At 40.0% G+C, this 24,304-nt stretch overlaps 2 protein-coding genes across 5 annotated transcripts; one reads left to right on the top strand and one right to left on the bottom strand.

Annotated features, from left to right (window-relative positions):
- Positions 1-740: 740 nt before the first annotated feature.
- On the top strand, positions 741-21,054 carry LOC133411961 (uncharacterized). 4 transcript variants are annotated; one of them, XM_061694850.1, is made up of 3 exons: positions 741-1,900; positions 2,730-3,366; positions 20,972-21,054. In XM_061694850.1, the coding sequence occupies exons 1-2, from the start codon at positions 923-925 to the stop codon at positions 3,249-3,251; spliced, it is 1,500 nt and encodes a 499-aa protein (XP_061550834.1). In that variant the 5' UTR covers positions 741-922; the 3' UTR covers positions 3,252-3,366; positions 20,972-21,054. The 4 variants fall into 4 exon arrangements, with proteins under 4 accessions (XP_061550834.1, XP_061550835.1, XP_061550831.1 ...); XM_061694851.1 differs by lacking the exon at positions 20,972-21,054 and adding an exon at positions 12,985-13,049; XM_061694847.1 differs by lacking the exon at positions 20,972-21,054 and adding an exon at positions 8,167-10,613.
- loxl5b (lysyl oxidase-like 5b) lies at positions 18,236-23,174 on the bottom strand. The gene is made up of 7 exons (XM_061694852.1): positions 22,592-23,174; positions 21,219-21,327; positions 21,006-21,143; positions 20,059-20,215; positions 19,430-19,525; positions 19,246-19,361; positions 18,236-19,172 (listed from the first exon to the last, which is right to left on the bottom strand). Exons 1-7 carry the CDS (start codon positions 23,172-23,174, stop codon positions 19,166-19,168), a joined length of 1,206 nt encoding a protein of 401 aa, XP_061550836.1. The 3' UTR covers positions 18,236-19,165.
- Positions 23,175-24,304: the final 1,130 nt, after the last annotated feature.

Here is a 24,304-nt window from a genome sequence, read left to right as displayed (position 1 = left end):
AATTGAATTTCTTGTCTATACAACTGAATGGAAAATGGGTGTAAGGATCTCTTTCCCCACACATAAGGTGCAAACGTGCCGATAAAGATGGATTGAAAAGGACAAAAAAAAAAACAGTCCGATGTAGGTAGCGCGCAAGCGTGTGGTGCGGAATGTTCCAGGCAGTGTCAATGTCTCCTTGAATCAGAGTGCTGCCCACTTCCATGCCGGCGTTGTTGGAAACCCCACCTACCCCCTTTTTTTTTTTTTTTTTTTGCTTCTCTCCTCCCACCCCCTTCCCTACAATCCCCTCCTCTCTTGCGCCGTCTCTGGCCAAGGAATCTCGGGCAGTGTTTTAATTGCGCCGTGCATTGCAGGACTTCAGTTGGGCTAATGAGCTGGGCTCCAGACCTGGCTGTCTTTCTCCGAGAGGTCCAAAGCCATATGGAGCCCGTTACCGCAGGACTTCAGGATTTCATGAGGAGACGAAAGAGGGGCTTCAAAAATCCAGGTACGACAACTATATGTGAGCGGATGAAGACTGAGTAAGAGGTGGAGAAAGAAAGAAGGAGGTGGAGGAGAGTGGAGGGGAGGGGAAGAAGCCGGAATACAGAGAGAGAGAGAGAGAGAGAGAAACGGAGAGAGACTCCTGAGGCAGCAAATTAGACAGAACAGGGAAGCGTGAGCGGTAGAAAGACAGACAAGAGAGGGAGGCAAGGAGGGAGGAGGAGGAGAGGGGCACCGTTCAGGAGAGAGGAAGAAGGAAAAAGTTGGGAGAAAGAAAAGAGAGAGGGGAAGAAAAGAGCTGGAGAGGAGAAGTGGGGGAAACAACAGACAGGAAGGAAGGGGAGGGAGACGTCTTGGGTGGAGGGAGAAGAGGTGGTGTTTAGGGGGACAAGTTTGCTCTTCTGGAGGTACTGGATGAGGAAAACAGAATGAGTGAATGACGGGACTTTACGGAGCCATTGGAGGTTTTTCGGAACCATTTTCCACGCGAGCCTCTTTGGACATGTATACAGAAGGCTCGCAAGCAACAGGACACCAGCGATTTCTCCAGCCCAACGGCACCGCTGGTCTGTGCCCCTGCCAGCGCTGCGCCCGCCATGGTGTACCAAGATACCAAGCAGCGTCCTGCAAACAGCCAGACCACCCACATCTGGATGGCCCCAGAGACACCCAGCCTCTTTGGGTTAAGGACGCAGGGGGGAGGGTATCCAGAGGCAGTCATTACAACCCTCAGAGACGGCCTGTGTTTCTGGGCCCTCTCAGCCAGTCAAGTGACTTGGCCCGATTCAGTCCCCCATGGGAGTTGAAGCCTGCCCAGTGGAGCCACTCGCCGGAGCCTGGCACGAGACATTGCCCATCTTTCAGGGAGCAGTGTGACTGTGTGACCACATACAACCACACCAGGGCAAATCCCTTTCACTTCCAGATACCACATCCACTCCCTCATCTGCGGGTCAACGGTCAAGCGTATGGATATAGCCGGACTATGTTCTATGATGCATTTGTGGACGAAGGGGAGGATGGTTCTGCTTGCACCCCACAAAATGGCAATTTGGATCATCCCTTTCCCATGGTTAACGGACACTGCGCACCAAAGCCTGGACCCTCAAAGCGAAGAGATACCCATTATGACTCTGGTGGATCAAATTGTAATGGACACCCTCACAGAGGGTTCTTCCCAACGGAAGTCCCACAAAAGCACTTGAACCGAGAAAAACCGAAGGGGATTTTCATCCGAAGCCCAGTCGTCATCAGTACGGAAGCGCCAGTCTCCAACCAGCACCAGTCCCAAGGTTCGGAATTGGGGAAGCAACCAAGAGGGCAGGATTCAGTGAGGGATCAGATTCGACAAGTGGTGACAGATCTGGAGGACGTGTTGGGGGGTTTGAAGCAAGTTCACGTGGAGATGAAAGAGGTAGGAGTCTTTTTGGAAGGTTCCTGGGGAGCCTGACACTAAATATCCGATCCATATCCTCATTTTCTTTATTTAAACATGCTCTCTGTTTTCTTATTTTGGAAATCACCGTACTTGTCAGTCAAAACTTCAACAACACCCTTACAACTTCTAATATAATTGCCTGTCCATAATTCTGCCTGTTTGCAACTGATCCAGTGAGACTAACATTAACATTATTACTTTACATTGCTTGATATAACCCTTGTTTTGCCTGTTGATTTGTAACTTTTGTTGTTGTTGCTTTTTTTCTTGTTTTTCTGTTGCTGCACCTTTGTTTTCTTTTGTCTTTATTTGCTAGCGTTGTCTATGGTCGTATTTGTGACTATTCTGTACAGTCTTATATGTAAGATCCTTTGGAAACCAGCGCAGATCTCAAAGTGTTCTCACAATGAATAATTTACATATCTACAGTGTGTGTATATATATAGCACAATTATATATATATTATATGTATATATATATTATATATATATATATATATATATATAATTGTGCTTTAGCAGCGAAACATCATAGAATTTACCTGGCCACAGTCTTCTCGTAATAAAATTACATGGGTGTGGGGATTTTTTTGTCCATTCACCCAGAAGATAATTTGTGAGGTTAGCAGTCATTGATGGACCAGAGTCATGCTGGAACAGAAAAGGATCTTCCTCAAAAATAGGCCAAATGTCTGAGGGGTGTGTTCCAAAGACAGCCGCTATAAAGAGTTTTTTCTTATACTAAGGTTCTAGGAGATTTAGAGAATCAGTGCATTTCTATGAGACAATCCATTTGTTTCCATTAGGTCATCGAGCAGATTGATCATCTCACAGCCAATATGGGCCTCGGCGAGGAGCCTCAAAGCGTTGCTTGTGGGTCGTCAAGCAACGTTCACGCAGCTGCTCATCGAGGGGAACTTGCAGTGTCGCCCCCATCCAGTCGCAAGGCCGCCCCGATCGAGTGGTCGAGGCGCTCCGACGAGGAGTGCATCATCCTGAGAACAAACTCTCCATCCCCAGTTCACATGGCATCCGTGGTCAAAACCCGCTGCTTCACTCCGCCTGGTCACACAAAGGACCACAAACATGTAAATGGGCATCCGCCTCTGCCGGACCATGATTACAAAGCGGACAACCTGGAGTTCCGTTCGCAGAACCTAAACCCTGAAATTGTCGTGGGGAACAGCACAACGATGCACTCGAGGACTCAAAAGCCTCCGCGGTATCCGCAGAACGGGCGATGCGGCAAAGACTCGCACGCATCTAGCAAAGCAGCGAGGACCGCCGAGTACGCCTGGAGGGGCCGCCAGAACAACAGCATGGTGTGAAGAAGGGGAGAGGTGGCGGTGGCGGCCTGCCCTAGTGCCATGGGGGGCTCGAAACATGATACCCTGCGGCAGCAAGTGGAGGTCAGCGTACGACCAAGCAGGAGAAAAACTCTTGGTAAGTTCACACACAACAAGAACTCGTTCATACTCTTTACAGCAGGGGTGGTTGTACATTTGGTACCTGGGCCTTCAGTGGGGACTTAACCAACTAACTTAATCCATCTCTACTACTACCAACACGACACAATTATAGAAACAATTCAATACTATACAAAAAAGCAATCTAATGGCACACAACTGTGACACGAACATCATATGGAATAGTTTGTGACGAAATAGACCTAAAAATAAAATACATCATACAGAGAGAGGCTACGAAACACTACTAGGAGAATAGCCTGTTGGGAATAAATTAATACAATTTAATGGAACAAAATATTGGAATTTAGATTGTAACTTTTGGTCATTGCTTCTTCCACTACTGCTTTACAGTGTTGATGCTGCCAATGACGTCGACCATGTTTACAAGCAGCTTAGTCATAGTCGGGAACTGAATTGCGGCTCTCTTTCCTGTGACTGAAAAGGGTTTATGTGTTTTTGATGTGTGTGTGTGTGTGCGTGTGTGTGTGCGTGTACGTGTACCGTCTGTGTGTGGGCGGCAGGGAGGGCAGCATGTCTGCAATTGTTGTTGTCACATGACTTCCCAGTCCACACTGTAAAGGCTGTCTTGTTTAAAAGATCCAAAAGCAGTGGTTGAAACCAACAAAATAAAAATACTTAATTACAGTACTTCAGTAGATTTTTCAGGTATCTGTCCCTTACTTGAGACTTCTGACTTTCACTCCCTTTGTACTTTCTACTCCTTTCTTGGTCAAATAAGTTTATTTACTTACTTTTTTCCAACCTCCACAGATGATGACATGATGTAAAAATGACGTAGAGAGTGGTAAAGTCAACCACCAGTGAGATTTTGATTGATCGTGGGGACTTGCGGGAAAAACTATGACAGCAGTGATATGGAGGAATGTGAACTAGGGAGCATCAACGTCGATGACGCAGGATAGTCTACTGTATGGCTCTATTTAAGAGAATTGGTTTCTTGAAGAATGAGGAGAAAATAAAGTAGCTAATTTGGAAAAAAAAAACGGGTACGGTGTAATTTTTCAGTTATCATTAGCCAGTGTGACATTTTGAATTAGTTCACAACAATAGCAAAGCTATGGGAACACACTGTTTTAATAGCCTGAGCTAGTGCTATCTACCTTTTTTCTCTTCTCATTATGAGCTATGCACTATAATAAAAGAGGGAAGCTATTTTGTGTGCAGAGAAATAATTTTTCATGTCAAGTTATGAAAACATGAATAGCGCAAATCTGTGAGTAACTAATGCACCCTAAAGAGGTTTATAATTGCCTATACATCCAAGAAGATTGTGCCAAGGCAATACTTTTATATTAGACACTGCTTTCGCCTGAGCACAAAAACAGTAAACAAAAAAGTTTGTTTTTTCAGCGAATAACAAAGGATGAGTTCAAAAGAAAAATCTGCAAAGAGGTGAATTTGCAAGTAGTGAATTGCAAATATCAGAGGGAAGTGTTTTATGTAAATGACAGTAAAGACATCTTTTTAAAAACTTTTTTTGCATTCTACTTTTACTTAATTAGTTGAATCAATACAGAGTAGATATATATATTTTTTTACATAAGTATCTGTACTTCTACCTGAGACTATGTTAGAAATGTTGCCACATCTGTCCAAAAGTAGATGCCGTTACTACCATGTGTCCGCTTTCTTGAGATTTTCAAGCCCGGTAGGTAATTACATTTTATGTTTTTGTCCATTCAGCATTAAAATCAGAGGACACAAAGGCAGATAAAATCTTGAAACGCAGACTTTTTTTTTTTTTTTTTTTTTTTGCAGTGTGCATTAGTCATGCTTGAACTGAGAGTTGGCGGCAGCTCAGATGCACATTTTGGCACAAAGAGACCCCCGCGGCCTATTGCCTGCAGTCACGTGATGCAACGGAGGCGTCATCATATTTACAGGATGATCACAGCTCTGACTCAAAATTGCCATAATTAACCCGTCGCCGACTTTTCTTCTCCACGGTGATTACCCACTGCATCACAAGAAAGCCTCCCTCCTTAGACCGTTAAATGTTCCCAAAAAAAAAAAAAAAAAAAAAAAAAAAAAGACCACCTTTGCAGATGTTGCGGCCCACTCCCTGTACTTCCCTCTTGTGCAGACTATGTGCAACTGCAGTGTATTTTTCTTTTTGGGCAAGCACAGTCTGGTTTTAATCATAAAACCCCCTGGCCACCTGCCATACGAAGTAAGGCGAGCGCTCAGTATATTTGCGGCTTCCATGCAAACCCCATTGCGCCTCCTCCACCGCAGTGAGGGACATGAGCGTGTTTAGCTCCATCGGGTTTATTCACTTTGATAAGAGTTGAATTTGTTTTTTAAAGCAGATATAACAGCCACGAATAGCAAAAATCTACGAGTAATTGACACCGTCCTCCCAAAAAGGTTTATAATTGGTTATAGATGCCACAAGATGGTGTCAAAGCAATACTTAACTATTCGACAGGGCTAATTGAAGCGCCTCCTCTCACTTCAACATGGCACCTAAAGGCCACAAGATGGCGCCAAAGCACAACTTGGCAATTAGATAGGAGTCAGTGCCATAATATGGCATATTAGGATGTTCAGAAAGAGCACAAAAGCAGTGAATAAGTGGGTTTTCTGCGAATAATGGAGGGTAAGTTCCCCCCAAAAATCCCCAAATTATTGCCTTCCTAAGTAGCTGCTTTAACTGCTTTTGGACCAATTAAAAGCTCTGATATGATTGTGACCCATTGTTACATGAATCTGAGAGACAGTAAATCTCACATGCCTGCATATGAATAAAGTTCTACTTTTGTTTTATATTTAAAAAAAAAAAAAAAAAAAAGGTTTGTTTTTCCGGGAGTAAAATCCTATTTTTTTCAAGAACAAAAGGCATATTGTTCGAAAGAATACGGTCCTATTTTTTCCGACTAAAAGTGTCTTCAAGAATAAGAGGTTTTAGATTCTGACTTTATTTTTTCAAAATACATCTTTATTTTTGTTAAAATTACAACTTTTTACTTGAAAAATCATGGCCTTATTCTCATAGGATCATGTAAAATCAAATATTTTTTTAATCTAAAAAAAAATATATATATTTTTGGAATGTAACAACAACACAACCTTTTTTTGTGAAAACAGGCAACTTTTTAATACCTGTGACAGTGGTATTTTTATGTTTAATTGGCTTGTGTTAGGTTATTTGAAGTCTCTAAATTGTGGTGGGAGTATGCGTGGTTGTTTGTCTTTAAGTGCCCTTGCGATTGGCTGGCGACCAGTCCAGGGTGTACCCCGCCTCTCGCCCAAAATTAGCTGGGACAGGCTCCAGCTCATCTGCAGCTCTAATGGATAACTGGCATAGAAAATGGATGGATGGATGTCAACAGGCTCATCTAACCATATCCGACCATTGGTGGAGAAACGGTTAGATGTAATGTGTAATTTCACACTTGATCGGTGGGCAGGAACTCCAGACACCCAACTATTTATATATAAGCAAATAAAAAAAAAAAAGATTGTAATTTGTCCCCTTTCGTTTGAGCAACTTCTTCTGATTCAAGTGATGCTGTTGACATTTTACAGCTCCAAATACCAAGGATTAGTCACCAGGAGTGTGTCCAATGTTAAATGGCTGGCACAACAGATTGGGTGTAATGTTACTCAGTCACGCATATATTATTATTTAGACAATCCAATTAAAGTCGAACCTCCAATGTTGAACAAGCAAATACATTCTGAATTTGAGCGAAATGTTATGGGATTATCTCCAATTAATGCATGTTTTTGGGATGTGGGAGGAAATCGGAGTGCCCGGAGAAAACCCACGCAAGCACGGGGAGAACATGCAAACTCCACACATGCGGGGCCGGGGATTGAACCCGGGTCCTCAGAACTGTGAGGCTGACGCACTAACCAGTCGTCCACCGTGGCGCCGTGTCAAAAACAGATACTGAAAAAAATGGTCTCAATCTACTGTACAGTACTCACAAATTTATTTACTCAGTGTGAAATCTGGCCCTGTAATTTTAATTTGAGTCACCAAGTAGTTTGAAACAGCCATTGTCTAATTGTTACCCCCAAAAAAAGAAATCTAATAAATAAATTATTCTGTCTTTTTTTTTTTATATATTGCTATGTTTTGAAATGCAGTACTTTATTGTAGATTTACCAGACACATTAGGCGTATTTGCACCAAGTATCAGTATCGGAGCAGTATTGCCCATACTTAATGGAAAGCAAATGGGTGGTAACGAACATCACGAGTGTCAGCCTCTTTGGTACTGGTAGGCACGCTTCAGTTTTGCTCCTTTTCTGCATCACATAGATTTCTGCAAGTTTATTTAATTGATTTTAGTTGAAGAGGCTGCAGCAGTGCCACAAATCGTGCTCAAAGCACTTCCGGCCTCTCTGTTTTATCTTGATCCTGATGCAACCAATCCATGATATTTCATTTCTTCTTGTCAAGGCATCATTTTTCTTTCCACGTGCAGGTGTGAAGGTCTAACAGCAGACTCTCCCACAGACTAACACTTGCTAATTAGATTTATTAAAATAAAAAGAAACAACAGCAAGTGAAGGGAACATGACTCAGAAGGACACCGGGGAAAAAAAACCTGTTTTTCAGCACAGGAAGAGATGAACACTCTGCTTTTTGGTAGCCTGCCAATGTTATTTAACAAGAAAATCCTTGAGAAGAAGTACAGCTTGTAAAAGTATATGTGGTTCGATTTGATGAAAAGATGTGAACTCAACAAGGTGACCAACGTTACTCATTTCTCCTTCTCTTGTGGGGATGTCTTTCCAGCAGGAGTAGCTGTGGAGTGTGGGCTCCGGGCGGGGATATTTCTGAGCAGAAAACTCACCCCGTGGAAGCTGTATGATTCCGGTGGTGCCGCGCCTAAATAAGTTGACGGATAAAGGACAACCAAACAAGCACTACATGGATATGCGCTGATTTCCGGCAGGATACGCTCCCACGGCCAGATTTGGTGGCAATAACACGCCACGGCACATCTGGCTGGGAAGAAATTAAACCATTCATTTTCCGTACAGTGTGAGAGGCGGACCATGGACAGATCAACTGCTTAGCCAGAAATCAGAAAAAAATGACTGATGAAATACGGGAGCAGTTATCCAGTTGTCCGTTGGCCTTTGGCAATCACAAAGATGTGTTTCCTGGACTGAGATCAGGAGTTGTCCATGAGACGTAACTTGGGGTTCAGCAAACTGATTTTGAATAAATTATTATGTCATATTATTAAAAACAAAAGTGCATATCTACACATGGTGACGGGTGCACCAATAAAATAAACATACTGAATCAATTACTCTTCCCGAACTTAGCTTTGAGCCAATTAAAAGCTCTGATATGATTGTGAGGTATCACATAAATCTGACATCATTAGTGTATCCAGCGCTCTCTCACGCTCTTTTCTCATGACGAATTGTGCAGGTGAGGCAAGGCGACCACAGCAAAATAGTCGCTAGGGTTTTCGGAAAAGTCGATAAATATGGCAACCAAAATGCTATGTTGGCAACACTCTGCGTTTGCAAACTAGTTCCTCTTGGTTCACTGTTGTTATATCGATAAATATAAAATTTAAGTAATCTCTACTCTAGTGCACAGCGATGATTGACACCTCGTCGGTCACGCCTTCTGTCTCTGATATTTAATTTTCCTCAGGCATGGTGGATTCTTATAAACAAACTGGAAACATGTCCTTTAAGTTCCTTTTTATTCGGTCATTAATTTTTTAGGTAGAACCGTTCAAAAGAAATAATTCCTATAGTATTTAGAGGTACACATCGTAGTTATTTTTAATTAATTGAAGTTAGGATGATGAGGAGTTCCTTGGAAAAATTGCTCCCTGGACCTGGAAAATTTTGGGAACTCCTGTACTATTTAACCAGAAAAAAGAAAAATGACTTTGGTGAAGTACAGGCTCATTGGATCTCCAGTGATTTATCCGTTCGTCGGCCATCGACAATCAGGATCTAGGATGGTTTTCCTGGCCTCGTCGATGTTAGCTCGTCCTTGTTAGCTTGCACTTGTGGTTCACCGCACCCACTCAGGTTTTTACTCGAACATTTGCCCCTTTGAGACTGCCTAACTAAGAGGCCTTTTCACGTTTTTTTCCTGGCTCGCTGTCCTGTGCGTAAGCTACCGATACGTTGAAGTCCAAGCTGTGGAATTTTCTGGTGTGTGTGGTGTAACGGTATACCCCAAAACATGGTTCAATACGTTAAATGAGTCGAAGTTTGATTATTCTTTTTTTTCAAGCTTCAGTCTTGACAAAGGAGGTACGAGGGCCAGTTCATCGCTGCTTGCATCTTTTAATTATACTCAACTTTTTAGAGTCTGTGACCCATAATGCTTCCACCTGTGTCTATATGCAGATGTACATCTATTTAAGTACTTTAAGCCAATTTCAAAAATTGGCAACGTAGCACTTGAACATACCAACTGGGCTAATTTATAGGCAGCATGAATAAATGCACAACCACAAGGGGGCATTCAAGCACTTCATTGGTTCGCAATTTCTTTACACCAAGTAACACCTAAAAAAGTCATAGCTCTCCAACTGCCAGCACCATGACCAACATTAAAATGCAGCCCTTAAAATGCTCAAGTGTTCATCAAAAACTAGACAAAGGTTAAAGTTGCCTATATTGAACATTATTGTAAGCCAAAGTAAAATTATTTTAACATTAATGCTGCACTTAAATATATATATATATATAAAACTGTACTTAAATAACTCAGTGAAAATGTATCGCACACAAACGTTATATTATTTACCTAAATACATCTTTAAAAATAAAAAGTTCTTCAAGATTAAAGGCAAATGTATTGAACTTAAAGTTAAATACAACTGAACTTTACTTAGACAGTGATTCTTTCACTTACCACTAGAGGGAGTTTCCATACCAATGACTTGTACATAGGATATAAACAAAGTTATCTTTTATGGCATGATTAATTTATTGGTTATCGGCAAACAGAGGCAGCTAGAGTGAATGCAGAAGTGTATCGTTAAAGCTATTTTTAAAAACAATGGATTTTTTTGTTGTGTTTTGACTGTGTGCTAGATAAGATGGAAGGGCAGTCAGCGTGAGTTCTTCTGTGTGTGTCTGTTCCTCCAATAAATCATTTTGACATCTCAATTTACCGGCGAAAGAGACAATGTAGCGCTGAATGTCCCACATTCTAACTTTGAAATAAAAAGAAGTGACTCTAGCATTTCAGTGTCTTTGTCAAGTGATTTATGGGAGATGAATTCCCCCAAAAGGTGGGAGAAAGGGAACCTCTTGTTAATCAGAAGGTGGAACTGTGTGATCTCTGGTTGTCTCAGGTCTTCTTCTTCTTCTTCTTCTTCTTCAAGCCCAAGCCAGCTTGGCCAGGGTTTGGGCCAGTGTCTGCATGTGTGTTTGTTTAAATCTTGTCTGAGAATTTCACCCGGTTGCTCTCACGAGCTCCTGCTGCTATCACAGCTCAACGTCTTGGCCCGACAACAAATACAGTAATCTCTGGGCCAAGTGTTTGATTCGCTGATAGCGAGTCTGTCAGGGTAAACCGATAATATACCGTATGTGTTTTTTTTTTAAAAACATGTTCCCAATTAGCCTTTTGCTAAAACCCACTCAAAATGCAGACTGGCCAATCGGTGTACCCCAGAATAAAAGTTCAGTGGTGCCTTGAGATACGAGTGTCCTAACTTATGATTTTTTTCGAGATACGAGCGGTCGACCGACTGAGTTTTTGCTTTCATTTGCGAACCCAAACTTATGATACGAGTCCTGTATGGCGGCAGGTGGTTCCACTCACTCGCTATGCGCTCAGCGGTGAATCCGTCAAACATTACGCAGCATTCTTATAAGTTATATTACCTGTAGCCTGTTCTTAGCCTTATTAGCAATGTGGTTGATTGTATAGTTATTATTTTATTTTGTATCTGTCAAAAATAAACGGGCAAAAAAAATTGCCTCCTCCAGCAATATACTACAACAGTAAATTAGTGCTCTGCGGTTGTTAACTCGTTAATGGATAAAGCTATGCACCATCTGCATATAGTCATGTGTCATTGACATTGTCATGTGTATCTGACAAAAGTAAACAGGCACACCTTTGTTGTCTCCAAGGTAAGCAATGTACTTACTTGCGTTAGCTGTAAAGAATGAATAATGCTGTGATGCTGTTAGCTTGATATTTAATAAAACTATGTGTGTGTTAACTGCATAGTTAACTGAATCTGTCCAAAATCAACAGACAATTGTTTCCTCCAGTGTAAGCAATGTAGCCTACTGCAGTTGTTGGCCCAAAATGCTAACAATATTAGCCTGTAACTGGCTAAGCTAACAAGGATAGCTGCTGGTTACGTTTGTATGCAGGCCTGTTGCTTTTTTTAAATTTTTTTTTTTTAGCTTTTGGGTAATTGTAATGGTATCTTGAGAGTTAGCCAACTTTGCAGGTACACTGTTGCTTTTTAATACTCATTTGCTCTGTGCTATGTATGCTTTAGCTTCCATCTTTGTTTCAAATGATTTCCTTGTACCTCTTTGAAACGGCCTACCTAACCTTCAAAGGCTCACAGCCTGAGGTAGTCGTCAAGGCTTTTAAATCACGATGGAAGGAAGAATGCATTTTTGGCATTTTGTAAATACCGCAGTTGCTCTGGAATTTCAGATGGTGAACCAAGATCAACACTCGCCATAGTCTCCTCGCTTTTGTCGACCAGAGGATGCAGTTTCACAAGACTCTCAAGGACGCAGTACTCAGTTTGCCTAATATTGTAGCTGCTTATTGCCAGTGTTCGCAAAACACACTCACATCTTGTACTTTAGTAGAAGCATGGATACTTGTGTTAAAAAAAAAAGAATAATGTGGTAAAACTCGAAGTATGAACGTAAAAAAAGTGCATACCCTGAAATTTACAGAAGTACAAATTTAAAAGTCACAAAGGTTTAAACAAAATAAAATAAACACAAATTTGTTTCCCTCTTTTAGGAATTGTTTTTGATGGTTTTATCCAGAATACTTACTTTCTGCAATGCTCTTGGATGTGGAAATGGAGAGCCACAGTCGCCAATGCACTTTTCAGCCTTTTCTTGAGCACCAGGAGATGAGTAAAACACATAACATAATGAGCACGCTCCCGTAGGAGCTGCTGTTGGCCACAGCTCACGCCCAGACACTCACATGCTAACTCGCTGATATCACTCGTCACCTCACCAGGCCCCGCCTTTTAAAGGCACATGCATACATGTACACAGGTGCTACAATATGTACAGTCTTTTCTAGTGTTTTTCTTCTTCTGTGAGTTCAAATATGTTTCCAATTTGTTCACAAAGTGTATTTTAATAAACTTTAATGTGCGGGAGGGGTAAACCTTTTTATAAGGTCTCTCTATATCATGGATTTTCACCGAGTGCAGCTGGGTTGATAAACGGTGCTTCACAGTACAGATAACTGAAAAATCTACTTAAGTACAGTAACAAAGTACTTTGTTAATTCCCACCACTGATTATTGCTGTGTCAACCTTTCTATAGCCACATGACAGAATTTAAAGTAACACAGCGCAGTATCTCTTTACAGTTAACCTCACAAAATGTAAGCTTTCCCACCAGGCCTTCTTCCTGTGGGTGATCCAGAGTGCATCAAACAGATGGTTTGCAGGAAGACAAAGATGGGCCTTCCAGACACAGTGCAACGAATCAACAATGAAAAGAAACAGCAAATCCTCAGAGGCATCCCTCTGCAAATACCACCCAAGTCATCATACCACCCAGCTCGAAAGGGAAACATTTCATCGCAGGTCCCCGCTCAAGAAGAAGCGTTCCAGCACCTCTGCTCTGACGTTGCTCTTAATCTCAAGCGGATGACAGAAATGGCGAGAAATCTCTCTACTCTGTGCCTAAACGGGACAGTCGAGATGCTTTCCTCCGTCCCTGTCAGTTGTCACCTGGCCCTGGCTTTTTGTAGAAATATGACCCCTACGCCGAATACGAAAACTTGCCCTTAGGAACGTCTCCAAACACCTCCTGGAAACGGTTTGTCCTGGTAACAGCTTCCTAATTTGTGTGCAATGAACCCCCGTTGAATCGTGAGTCACCTAAACAAATTTCTGTGAACCTAACAAACCATTTTCCTCCCCCATTTGCCCTAATATGCGAGCTACCATTGGCCAAGGAAAACAGAAGCCTGATGGAAGATTCCAGTAGAGGTCCGACAGGCAGACGAGGCTCCTTATTGGGTTGATGCTGAGAAAGCAAGGTGGTAAACTTCTTAAGAGGATTCATAGAGAGGTTTCGATCGCTCTTGGCAGCGGTGGAACTTAATGGCTAGCTACTCATTGTAAGGTTTAGGAAGTGCCAACTGAAGTGGTTAACTTAAGGGCGCTCCAACGTACGCATTTTTCGAGTTCATTTTTTGCTTTGTGTTGCCAGCAAAATGTGTTGTTATTTGTTTGAATGGGGAAAATTCTGTTTGTCATGGAACGAATTAAAGTCAAGGAACTACCGTATGTACTTAAAAAATTAGAATACTGTATTTATGGATCACTTTAGTCAAAAACTTCATGAAATGACTAATAGAAAATTAGTAATTGGTATTTTTACCACAACAGGGGCCCCTTTGTCATTGTCATCTATTTTATTCATTCATTTTAGCATTTTAATTCTGATCTGCCGACATGTACGATAAACATGTTTTGTTCGACCCGCATGCAAATCCTCCCCACAAATATATAAAAGGGAAAACCTCCCTGCAAATTTGTAGGTCATTGTTCAGGGAGCGTCTAGGGGAAAACGAGGAACAATTGGTCGCTCAAATGATTTGATCACTGACAGTGATCTTGCGCTGTTGAGTTTCTGCAAAGTCTACGCAAAAAGGACACAAATATTTTATAAAATCCTGTTTCTGGCCCAGGTCAAAGAACACACAAAAGAGAAGCCTGTTGGATTATTGGTTGCGGTGGCATTAGCATTCTGATTGTTTTGTGTGTTTTTTTTGTTTGTTTGTTAAGTTTTGACAGTGTGTCGTTTACAGTGATTAGCTGGCACATTGTGAGTTTGAATGTAACACCTCGAGAATTGTGTGTGTACACTGTACCCAGCTGAGGTGTGGTCTAGAGCCAGATGGTCAACTTTGCCCACCTGCGCGCTTTGTTGTATTTGCACGGGTCAAACTTGGCATTGCTAGCTAGAGTGCTTTCGCGGCTCACTGCTTGCGCGACGCTCAATGAGAGCCTGGGTCCAGATGTCGGTGCGAACCTTTGCAGCTGAGCACACAGCAGCAAGTCTTCTCTACAGCATGACATGTTTAAAATGACACGCGGGTCCAAAAAGATGTTGGCCAGCTGAGTTGAGAGTACTGTGCATTGAACTCGTTGGTGAAATGGGCGAAAGTTCAACCGTCACATCAATACCCATGTATAGCTGGAAAGCATATTGACACTAAGTTTGTGGAAACTTTAGGCTAATTCTGATAAAGTACATTCCATACTGGAATTTTAAAGCAGTCAAATGGACCAATTTATTTGTAGATGGGGGGGGGGAGTTTAAATAGTAAAATCATATTAATTCTCGTTATAATGACTTATTACTTATAATTATTTCGATTTTAATTAATGAACCCATTATTTAAGAAAATAAATGCAACAATTAACATGTATATGTATGTTACCAATATTTTTAATTATATTAGTCACACTAAATGAACCAATGATTTAATAAAATTGATTAACAATGGTAAATATACTGTACATGGAAAAGATATATATATATTACCAATTTATTTTAGTTTATTAAATAAAATTAAGTAATTAACCAACTGTTTAATGAGATCAATTAACAGATTTCAGGAAAAAATTAATGCAAGCGATGTCTTTATAGATAGTTAGCATGCTAATATCAAGGTATAAAAGTGCTGAAAATCTGAGTTTTGTCTTTGCCTGTTAACATGCTAATATTCGTATGAAAGTTTATACCTGCTAACAATGGCAACGTTGTCAAAGCGAACATGTTAACATGCTAATATCAAGGAATAAAAATGCTGAAAATCTGAGTTTTGTCTTCGCCTGTTAGCATGCTAATATTCGTATGACAGTTGATACCTGCTAACAATGGCAACGTTGTCAAAGCGAACATGTTAGCATGCTCGTACAGATATATGAAAGTCTACACCTTTGAACATTTAGCTTATTAGCATTGGTGTTGTGAGCATGTTGGTATGCTAATAAAGGATGACAGTCTACAGGGTAGCTGCTAATAATTTTAGTTTTGTTGTTGTTAGGCAGTTAACTCAGATACCAGCTAACAATGAGCATCAAATTATTGCAAATGTGTTCAAAGTGAACATTTTACAATAGTATTCATTTGCATTGTTATTCAATGTCGCTTTGAAAACGTTTGTGTGCTTATACCAATAAATCTGTAGCTTCTAACATTTAGCTTATTATCATGCTAATATCAGAGTATGAAAGTCTGTAGGCTATCTGCTGACAGTACGAGTTTTAGCAATGTTATCCTGAGATTGTTGGCATGCAAATTTTTATGTGTATATACAGTAGCGCAGTTGTCGAACCCAGGTACTCTCAAAGTGTGTATAGCCTACTGGTACTTCATGTTCATGTTGCTAAATGGATTATCTAAAAAACTTGCTTAATTGCCACTATGTTTCATGGCTTCTAATTTCAAATTGTAATTGTTGTGAACATATATATACTGTATTAACAATTACATGCTGGGGAAATGAGTTTGACACCCGTGGCTACTGATGAGAATGTTATCATTTTGAGAGTGTTATCCATTTAGCTCAACCCGCATCTAATTAGCCAGCCAACGTTTGTTGAGACAGCAGTCTGTCGGTCCAGAACATTCTGATTTGAACAGACCCGGACAGGACTTGGGCAGACTTTCCAGACACTTTGAACAACACAGACAATCTACTCTGGCAAGGAAGCATCTTGGCAGTGTCAAATGTAAACCATTTCAATTGGGATTTACGTCTCTGCATCCCTGCCTTGGTGTGCTGTAAATAGCCAACATGTGTGCCTTGACAGTGCGGTGTTTGTTCTCCCCAGGTTTCGCTTGTTATTTCTACCAAAACACAGGCAGGAAATAAACAAAACCCTTTGCGTGATGACACACTCTGGTGTGGGTCTGTTGTATTTATGGCAGCTAAAACCATGTTTCAGTGAAGGTTGTCTTTGCCGGTGGCCTCTTCCTTTTTCAACGTGCGCTCTGGAGGAAGGGCGGCGGAGAAGGCCTTCATTCATGCGACTTCACAGAGGCCTGTCAGCAAACATGCCGCCAACTGTCTGCTCGCCAAGTGTCTCTCAATCTGCAGCCGCCATGCAGAAGCACTAAAGAAAAAATACCTGGAAAGTCCTTGAACATTGTACTTCCTCAAATAGTCCCAACTGAGAATATCTCAGTTCACAGACGCTGTCGTTTACACACAGACATTAGAGTTAGCCCGTTTGAATCCCGTTGCTAACCAAAACAGCAGCACATTTATTGACACTTGGTCGTTCCACAATCGCGTGTGCGTCTACGTTTATGTTGCGGGGAACTTTGACGCAACTTTGTAGCAATTGCCTTATTTCATAGACAATATTGTTTTCCCCAAAGTCAATTTCAACAGGGTTGCTAACCAAAAACAGCAGCACATATAACGACAATTAGTCCAGTAGACTGTGATGTGGATGCTCCACAATGTTGTGTGGGTACATGTTTATGTTCTGGACAACAACTTCGCAACAGTGACCAGTTCATAGACACTGTTGTAATGACGATTAGCATTCCAGTTGATTGCAACGTGGACATGCCACAGTGTTGTGTAGCTTGATGTTTATGTTGTGGAGAGCGACTTCGCAACAATTACCTCAGTTCAAAGACGTTATTGTTATTTGCTGAGCTAGGTTGCCAACCAAAAGAGAAGACAAAGACTCCTCACTCCTTATTACAGTATTTATTGTATAAAGTCCGACATACAATAACATTAACAAACGTGTTTAACCATTATTAACAGTTTTAAACAACTTGAAGGCATATTGCACATCCTCTCTGAACATTCCCCTACACTACACTGTTGGCTCTTATTTCATTTATTGTTATAGGCAACAAATTCTATTAAAAATCTCAAATCATCAAAGAGTTTGTGGAGGTCTGCAAGGTCTAACAGTTGCATTTATGTCCCATCCAATCATCCATCCATCCATCCACTTTCTTCCACTTATCCGGGGCCAGGTTGCAAGGGCAGCAGCTTAAGCAGGGATGCCCAGGCTTCCCACTCCCCAGCCACTTCATCCAGCTGTTCTGGGGGGATCCCAACGCATTCCCAGGCCAACCGGGAGACATAGTCTGGGTCTGGGTCGCACCCAGGCCCTCCTCCCGATGGGACATGCCCGGAACACCTCACCAGGGAGGCGTCCAGGAGACATCCTAATCAGATGCCCCAGCCACCACATCTGGCTCCTCTCAATGCGGAGGAGCAGCGGCTCAACTCTGAGCCCCTCCTGGATGACTTAGCTTCTCACCCTATCTCTTAGAGAGAACCTGGACACCCTCCGGAAGGAACTCATTTTGACTGCTTGTATCCGCGATCTTGTTCTTTTGATCACAACCCATTTATGTCGCACATTTTCTAAATAACCTACCAACCTAGGAAGAAGTACTGTTTAAGGGCCACCCTGAAAAAAAAAAAAATATATATATATATATATATATTTTGTTTCTTTTTACAAAAAGGTTGTATCTTTTCAAGAATTTGTTTTTTATATTTTCAAGAAAAAGTTACACATTTTTGAGAAAAAAAATCATAATCTTAAAAAATTAACGTTGCATATTTTTTATTTAAAAAAAATGATTTTATATAAATGCATATTTTCAAGATTAAAGTCAGAATCCTGCAGGAATAAACTTTTATTTTTTTTTAGATTAAAGTCATATTTTCAATATTAAAATTGTAATTTTACAAGAAGTATTTTTTTACGATTTCGAGATTTAAGTCATAATATCATTTGAATAAAGTTGTCTTCTCAAGCAAAAACCCCACAATTCTACCAGTATTAAATTGTATATTTCAGAAAAAATAGATATTTTCAAGAAAAAAAACGTGTATATTTTCAAGATAAAAAGTTGTATATTTTCTAATCATTTAATATTGTGGAAATAAAGTTGTTTATTTTTGCAAAATAATTAATTTATTTTCAAGATAAGTAGTCTTAATGTAACGAGAATAAAAACATTTAAAACATATATAATATGTAATATTACTAGATTACATTTTTATATTTTCAAAAAAATTGTTTTCAAAATCAGTTGTCATCCTGCCGGAAGAAAGTTGAATATGATTTAGACAAAGGTTGTATATTATAGATATTAAAGTCGAAATTTTGCAAGCATAAAATCATATATTTTCAAGATAAAAGCCCTATATCGATGTAGTGTATTTTATGTTATTTTCAGAATGGCCTAACAGTCCTTCGTAAAAACTAGTATGTTAATGTTACTTTGATTTATTTATTTAGTTATTTTTTCCCATGCCCAAAATGCACCAAATTCTCCAGCAGAAAATAGTCCCTTATAAAATTTACTTCACAAAAATGCATCAAATTCAATATATTATTATCTTTGGAAGGGAAGAAATAACATGTAACACCACAGAATACATCAGTCAAGCAATAATAAAAAAACAATAATAATAATAAACTATAATGAATGCGACCTCTTGAGCTGGAATGACCCAAAGAATGAAATGAAAAAAATCCCATGTCAGGAGTTGCTGTTGAAATTTCATGAATCTTCAGCCCCTGAAATAAGAGTAAAAAATAGATTAACAAACATTGACATTCATGTTAGATACAAGTGAATCGCCTTCAGTACCTTGTTACTCGACAATTGCGCGTCTGAACGTAAACTCCCGTGTACGTGACGTCGCATCTCACAATGTTATTGGTGAAGTCTGACTCCAGCACGTGAAAGTTGGGGTTGACGGTGATCTGAGAGTGTTGTTAAAAATTGGTTACGAGATATAAACTTATATTTTCTTTTCTTTTCTTCTTTTTACCTTCAAAATGTAGTTTCCTGGCGCGACGTCGGTGATATCGATCCACTGGCAGTCGATGTTGGCGGCGTAAAGGTCGTGACAGCCCGGGCTCAGTCCCTGAAAACAAAATGTTTGGACAAAATGTTCAATCACAACGAGACACATTACAAAAAGTCTGAAATATTTTTAGCGAATGCGCTGCTGTTTTAATGACAACATGTCTTAACGTCGAAGAATGTGCTGAATACAACAATTTTAAACTCTTCAACTTTGCCTTTTTCTCAAGTCTCGTGAGATTTTCTGAAGTTTCGAATGCCCCCATAGTCTTAGATGAAGCCACATGAGCTTTTGCGAGATTTGCTGATCTCAATATATCTGCTGTAAGTCTCGAAAGTCCTTAATGTCGTAAAGATCGGAGTTCAACAGAAAGGTATACCTCTAAAGTCGCACAAAACCTCTTTAGTTTAACCGCTGTTACGGGTAAAGCCACATGCGACTGTCAAATTTGCTGAAGCCTCAAATGCCCCTGATGTCATATAAATCAGAGCTTAACCAAAGATTTCGGGGAAAATATGACTCTTACATTCCAGAAAAACGTATTTTACCTCCTCGATTGGGAGTACTTTTGGGTTGTCAAGAGGCGGTGTCACCTGTGTGTGGGCTGTGCAGGCGTAGCGCCGCCGGAACCCAGTGTCACAGCCCGTGTCCTCCAGGCAGAAACTGGCCTTGTGTCCCTCAGCCACTTTGCGGCCGGTGACGGCGTCCAGAAGGTCGTAGTTGCTGAAGGCCTCCATGCTGTGGTAATGCCTGTTTAAAAAAAAAGAAATTCAATAACAGAAATTGGTTTGAATTTATTTGATTTAAATAACCACATACATAATATATTATAGAATACGTTATTATAATTGACACTGAATTATTTTTAAAACTAAAACTAAAAATATAAAAATTCAAATATAATATTGAAAATATTTTTGAAACTAAATTTGTAATAAATTTGATCCACATATACTAAGTTATACTAAATTTGAGGATGCATTCTTTTACAAATATAAGATAATAAGGTAAATAATAAATAAATAAAATAATTTAAATAATATACTGTAGTATTCTAAATGTATCACATTCATACTAAATTTGAGGCTAAATAATTGTGCACAAAAATACATAAAAACACTTTTAAAAATTGTCCGTAATTCGTACCGTCCTAAATGAAAACAAATTCAAATAATATCAAATAATAAAAATATACAAATAACTAATTATATAAATACACCTATATTCTACATACAGAAAAATTATAAAGAATTTGAGTCTAAAAACTATCTACAAATGATAAAATAATAATAAAAAATAAACTGTATATATATATATATATATATATATATATATATATATATATGACAGTGTCTCATTTGGAGATAAGGAAGACAAATTCATACAATTCATATTGTTGGACAGCCGCGGCCCCCCAAAATGGTAAGGGCCTCTAAAACACTATATTCTGAATATATGTTTTTTTTTTAAAAAAAGCTGAGACTTTTAAAATGTGTATTTTATTAGGAGTATGGTTCCTAAATCCAAAGAAGGGACTTACTGGTGACAGCTGTGCCAGTCCCACTGGTGCCTGGGCTTGACAGGAAGGAAGTCGGCCGTGCCCTGGTTCTTCACCTTCTGCGGGAAGCGTAGGAGCACCCGGAAGTCGATGTCTCGCACCGAGGGTCCGTAGGCAGACCTGGGCCGAACATTTACACTTACTCTAACAACTGACTGTGTGTGTGTGTGTGTGCGTGTGTGTGTGATTGTCTACCTGGCCAGACAGTCCTCCTCCGCTGCACATCGCAACGCGAACATCTGCATGCGCTGGACGTAAGTACCCGCTTGGACGGCGTACGGGTCTGGTACAAGGTCAGGAAGCCCTGGGAGGACACATTAAAGGGTCAGTGCGTGTTTTCCCCAAAAAGCAACGTTTCATACTAACTGGAGCTATCAAAGTGAGTGACAAAAAAGCAGGGGTGGGAAACCTGCGGCACATGGGTCATATACAGCCCACCAGAGCATTTGAAGCAGCCGGGAGTACAATTCCAAAAATAAAACCTTGCTTTTTTTTATTCCTCCATTTTTAATACATTTAGATGTATAGTCACTAATCATAATATTTGGTAAACCCCAAATGTTGCTTTAATGTCACGTCAAAAAAAGATGTCCTTCATCTTTATTGTTTTTTTTTCTTTTAATGCAAAACACAAAGAAACATTGTTTTTGTTTTGGATTAAAATAAATGAATACATTTAATTTGGCTCTTTGGAGCTATAATTTTCATTGGACAGTGACGATGGTGTCTTATTTGGAGATAATGGAAGCAAATTTATACTAAATCTGAGCCTTTTTTAAACTAATACAAAATAAAATAACCAGAAAATATAATACAATTTTAGCCATTTAAATTTAAAATATGCTATACTAAATGAACTAAATTTATGGAGGATTTGAGCCTAAACAATATTTAAAAATGATAAAATGTAACAAAATAGAAAAATAAAAATGAAATATATTATAAAAATATAGTATACTGTACCTTGAAGATACAAAATGTATACTACATTTGAGCCTAATGTTCTTAAAGTATTAAAGAATGTCTATGTATAAAAAAAATACATATTTAAATATGAGAATATGCTATATTCTAAATATACCAAATTCACTTCAACCCCGAAAAATAAAGAAATATAACATTACATATACATATATATAAATTATATTCATACTTAATGATAAAGATGAATAAAAACATTATTATATATGAGTGTATAAAAATATATTAAGAAATTCAATTCCAAAATAATACAAAATGTACTATACTCTACTTAATTCATACTTAATTTGAGCCAAAGAATAATAGTAATAGAAATACAAAATATATTCATATGTACATATTGTAAATACAAAATTTGAGCCGAAAGCCAAACAAAAGAAATATAAAAATATAGAAATATAGAAATATCTTATATACTATATTCTAAATGTGCTTATTGTAGTCTGTATATAAACCACATTTTTATGTTCTGAGCCGATTTTCTACGATATATCGTGCAGCCTCGAATCGCGGCGTGAGCATTTAGCTAGGGAAGAGCTGTGATCCTGATGCAGTCCAGCGCAAAGTGTCGCTCACACGTGAGCTACCGTTTTGGAAGAATCTTGTCCCGTATCCCGCGTCCGGAGGTGGTCGCGCGTGGGCCCCTGCTCGCCCCCCGGGCGGGTACATGTTGTACAACACCGAATTGCCGTGGGGCGACTGCAGCGTGTCGTCGTCGTTAAACATGCCCTGCGCTTGGTCCGAAGCGTTCTCCTCCACCTGGTGGAACATCGCGGGGGGCCCCGGCTCCCCCTCTGCCGGGCGCCTGAAGGCAGTCGCTTCTTCCTCACGTCCGCGCGGCACCGAACCGCCCACGGTGAGACCGTCGGCCCACCCGAACGGATCCCTCCGGGACGGTGGCGCCGCCGGGCTCGCCCGACGCGCTCCTGGGGCGCCGGCTTGGCTCCGCCCCCTGCTCCGGCTGCTGACGTAGACGCGCGCCGGAGCCTGGAACTCGGAGCCGGTGCTCACGAGACTGTGGATGTGGCCGTTGTTCTCCCACTGGATGCGGTGACGCCAGGGGCTCGCGGCGTGCGCCGGCTCGGGCCGCCCCTCCTGCTGCTGCCCGCTGATGACTTGGACGAGTCCGCGCAGGGAAAGAGAGAAGAAGAGAAGAGACGCAATTGCCATGGCAACCACAACTACAAGTCTAAAAAAAAAAAAAAAAAACCCTCTTGGAAGAGAACAATTAAAAGAGTCCACGCGCGTCAACGTCCTGCCCGTCGGTCCACTCGATCAAGACTCGAAGTGGGTTGGCCCCCACCCCCCCCCCCTCCCCCCAAATTCTTTTTTTTTTTTTTTTTTTTTTTTTAAGTCATTCATTCAATTCAGCCTACTGAGCTCCTAATGGTCAAACCTTCTTTAACCCTTCACTCGATGGAAGTTTGCTGGGTAAACTTTGACGCTTGGATGTTAACTGGGGGTTGTCCTTGTCCGTATTTTCTATCTCTCTCTATCAGTAGTAGTAGCAGTATAATAGGTTGGCATATAATTACAGCCCATTAAAAAATATTGGAATGATATAATAATAATCCATCCATCCATTTCCTGAGCCGCTTCTCCTCACTAGGGTCGCGGGCGTGCTGGAGCCGATCCCAGCTGTCACCCTGAACTGGTTGCCAGCCAATCGCAGGGCACTATAATAATAATAATTATTATTATTATTTTAAACGATAGTTCAAAAAGATGAGGAAAAGCATCGCTTGAAGGAAAACATATCCTAAAATTACATTATTTTTATTTTGTGATTAGGTTCTAAAATTAAAATGTTCGAATGGTATAGCTCAAAATGTATGTATTTGTTTATTTAATTAAACAAAATCGTTATAATATATTTGTGAAATTGTTTTTTAATTTGTTGATGGGGCTGTAAAATCATTTTTAAAAATTCAAATAGAATAGCTCAAGCTTACATTTTTTAACGTTTTCTTGATGAATTTCTGGAATTAAAATACGTTTCAAATAAAATAGATACATATTTATGAGTGCTTTATTTAGAAATAAAAAAGATGGAGATCTGAATGAAGACAAAAATAAATTTTTGAAATTTTAAAAAATGTAGTTTACTGATGGAATTACAGAATTAAACAAATACATTTAAAAAAAAGATTTTGACTGAAATATCAATTTTTTAAAAAATTCTTGAAGTTCCTAAATAAAAATTACTTTACAACATATTCTACACACAATAGCGAAACAAATTCCCAAATATAATTGCTTAAAACTTACATTTTCAATTATTTACAGACTTGAGTTTTACA

This window comes from Phycodurus eques, chromosome 13, assembly GCF_024500275.1.
Source record: "Phycodurus eques isolate BA_2022a chromosome 13, UOR_Pequ_1.1, whole genome shotgun sequence".
Lineage (NCBI taxonomy): Eukaryota > Metazoa > Chordata > Actinopteri > Syngnathiformes > Syngnathidae > Phycodurus > Phycodurus eques.
The sequence above is the reverse complement of the archived record's forward strand: the minus strand, read 5'-3'. Positions and strand labels throughout refer to the sequence as shown.

Excerpts from the sequence above, each read along its gene's own strand:
- LOC133411961 (XM_061694850.1), top strand. The coding sequence starts at position 923 with ATGACGGGACTTTACGGAGCCATTGGAGGTTTTTCGGAACCATTTTCC. Across the intron at positions 1,901-2,729 it reads TTCACGTGGAGATGAAAGAG|GTCATCGAGCAGATTGATCA; the intron begins GTAGGAGTCTTT and ends TGTTTCCATTAG.
- loxl5b (XM_061694852.1), bottom strand. The coding sequence starts at position 23,174 with ATGGCAATTGCGTCTCTTCTCTTCTTCTCTCTTTCCCTGCGCGGACTC. Across the intron at positions 21,328-22,591 it reads GACAAGATTCTTCCAAAACG|GGCTTCCTGACCTTGTACCA; the intron begins GTAGCTCACGTG and ends GTGTCCTCCCAG. Across the intron at positions 19,362-19,429 it reads CAGGAAACTACATTTTGAAG|ATCACCGTCAACCCCAACTT; the intron begins GTAAAAAGAAGA and ends CAACACTCTCAG.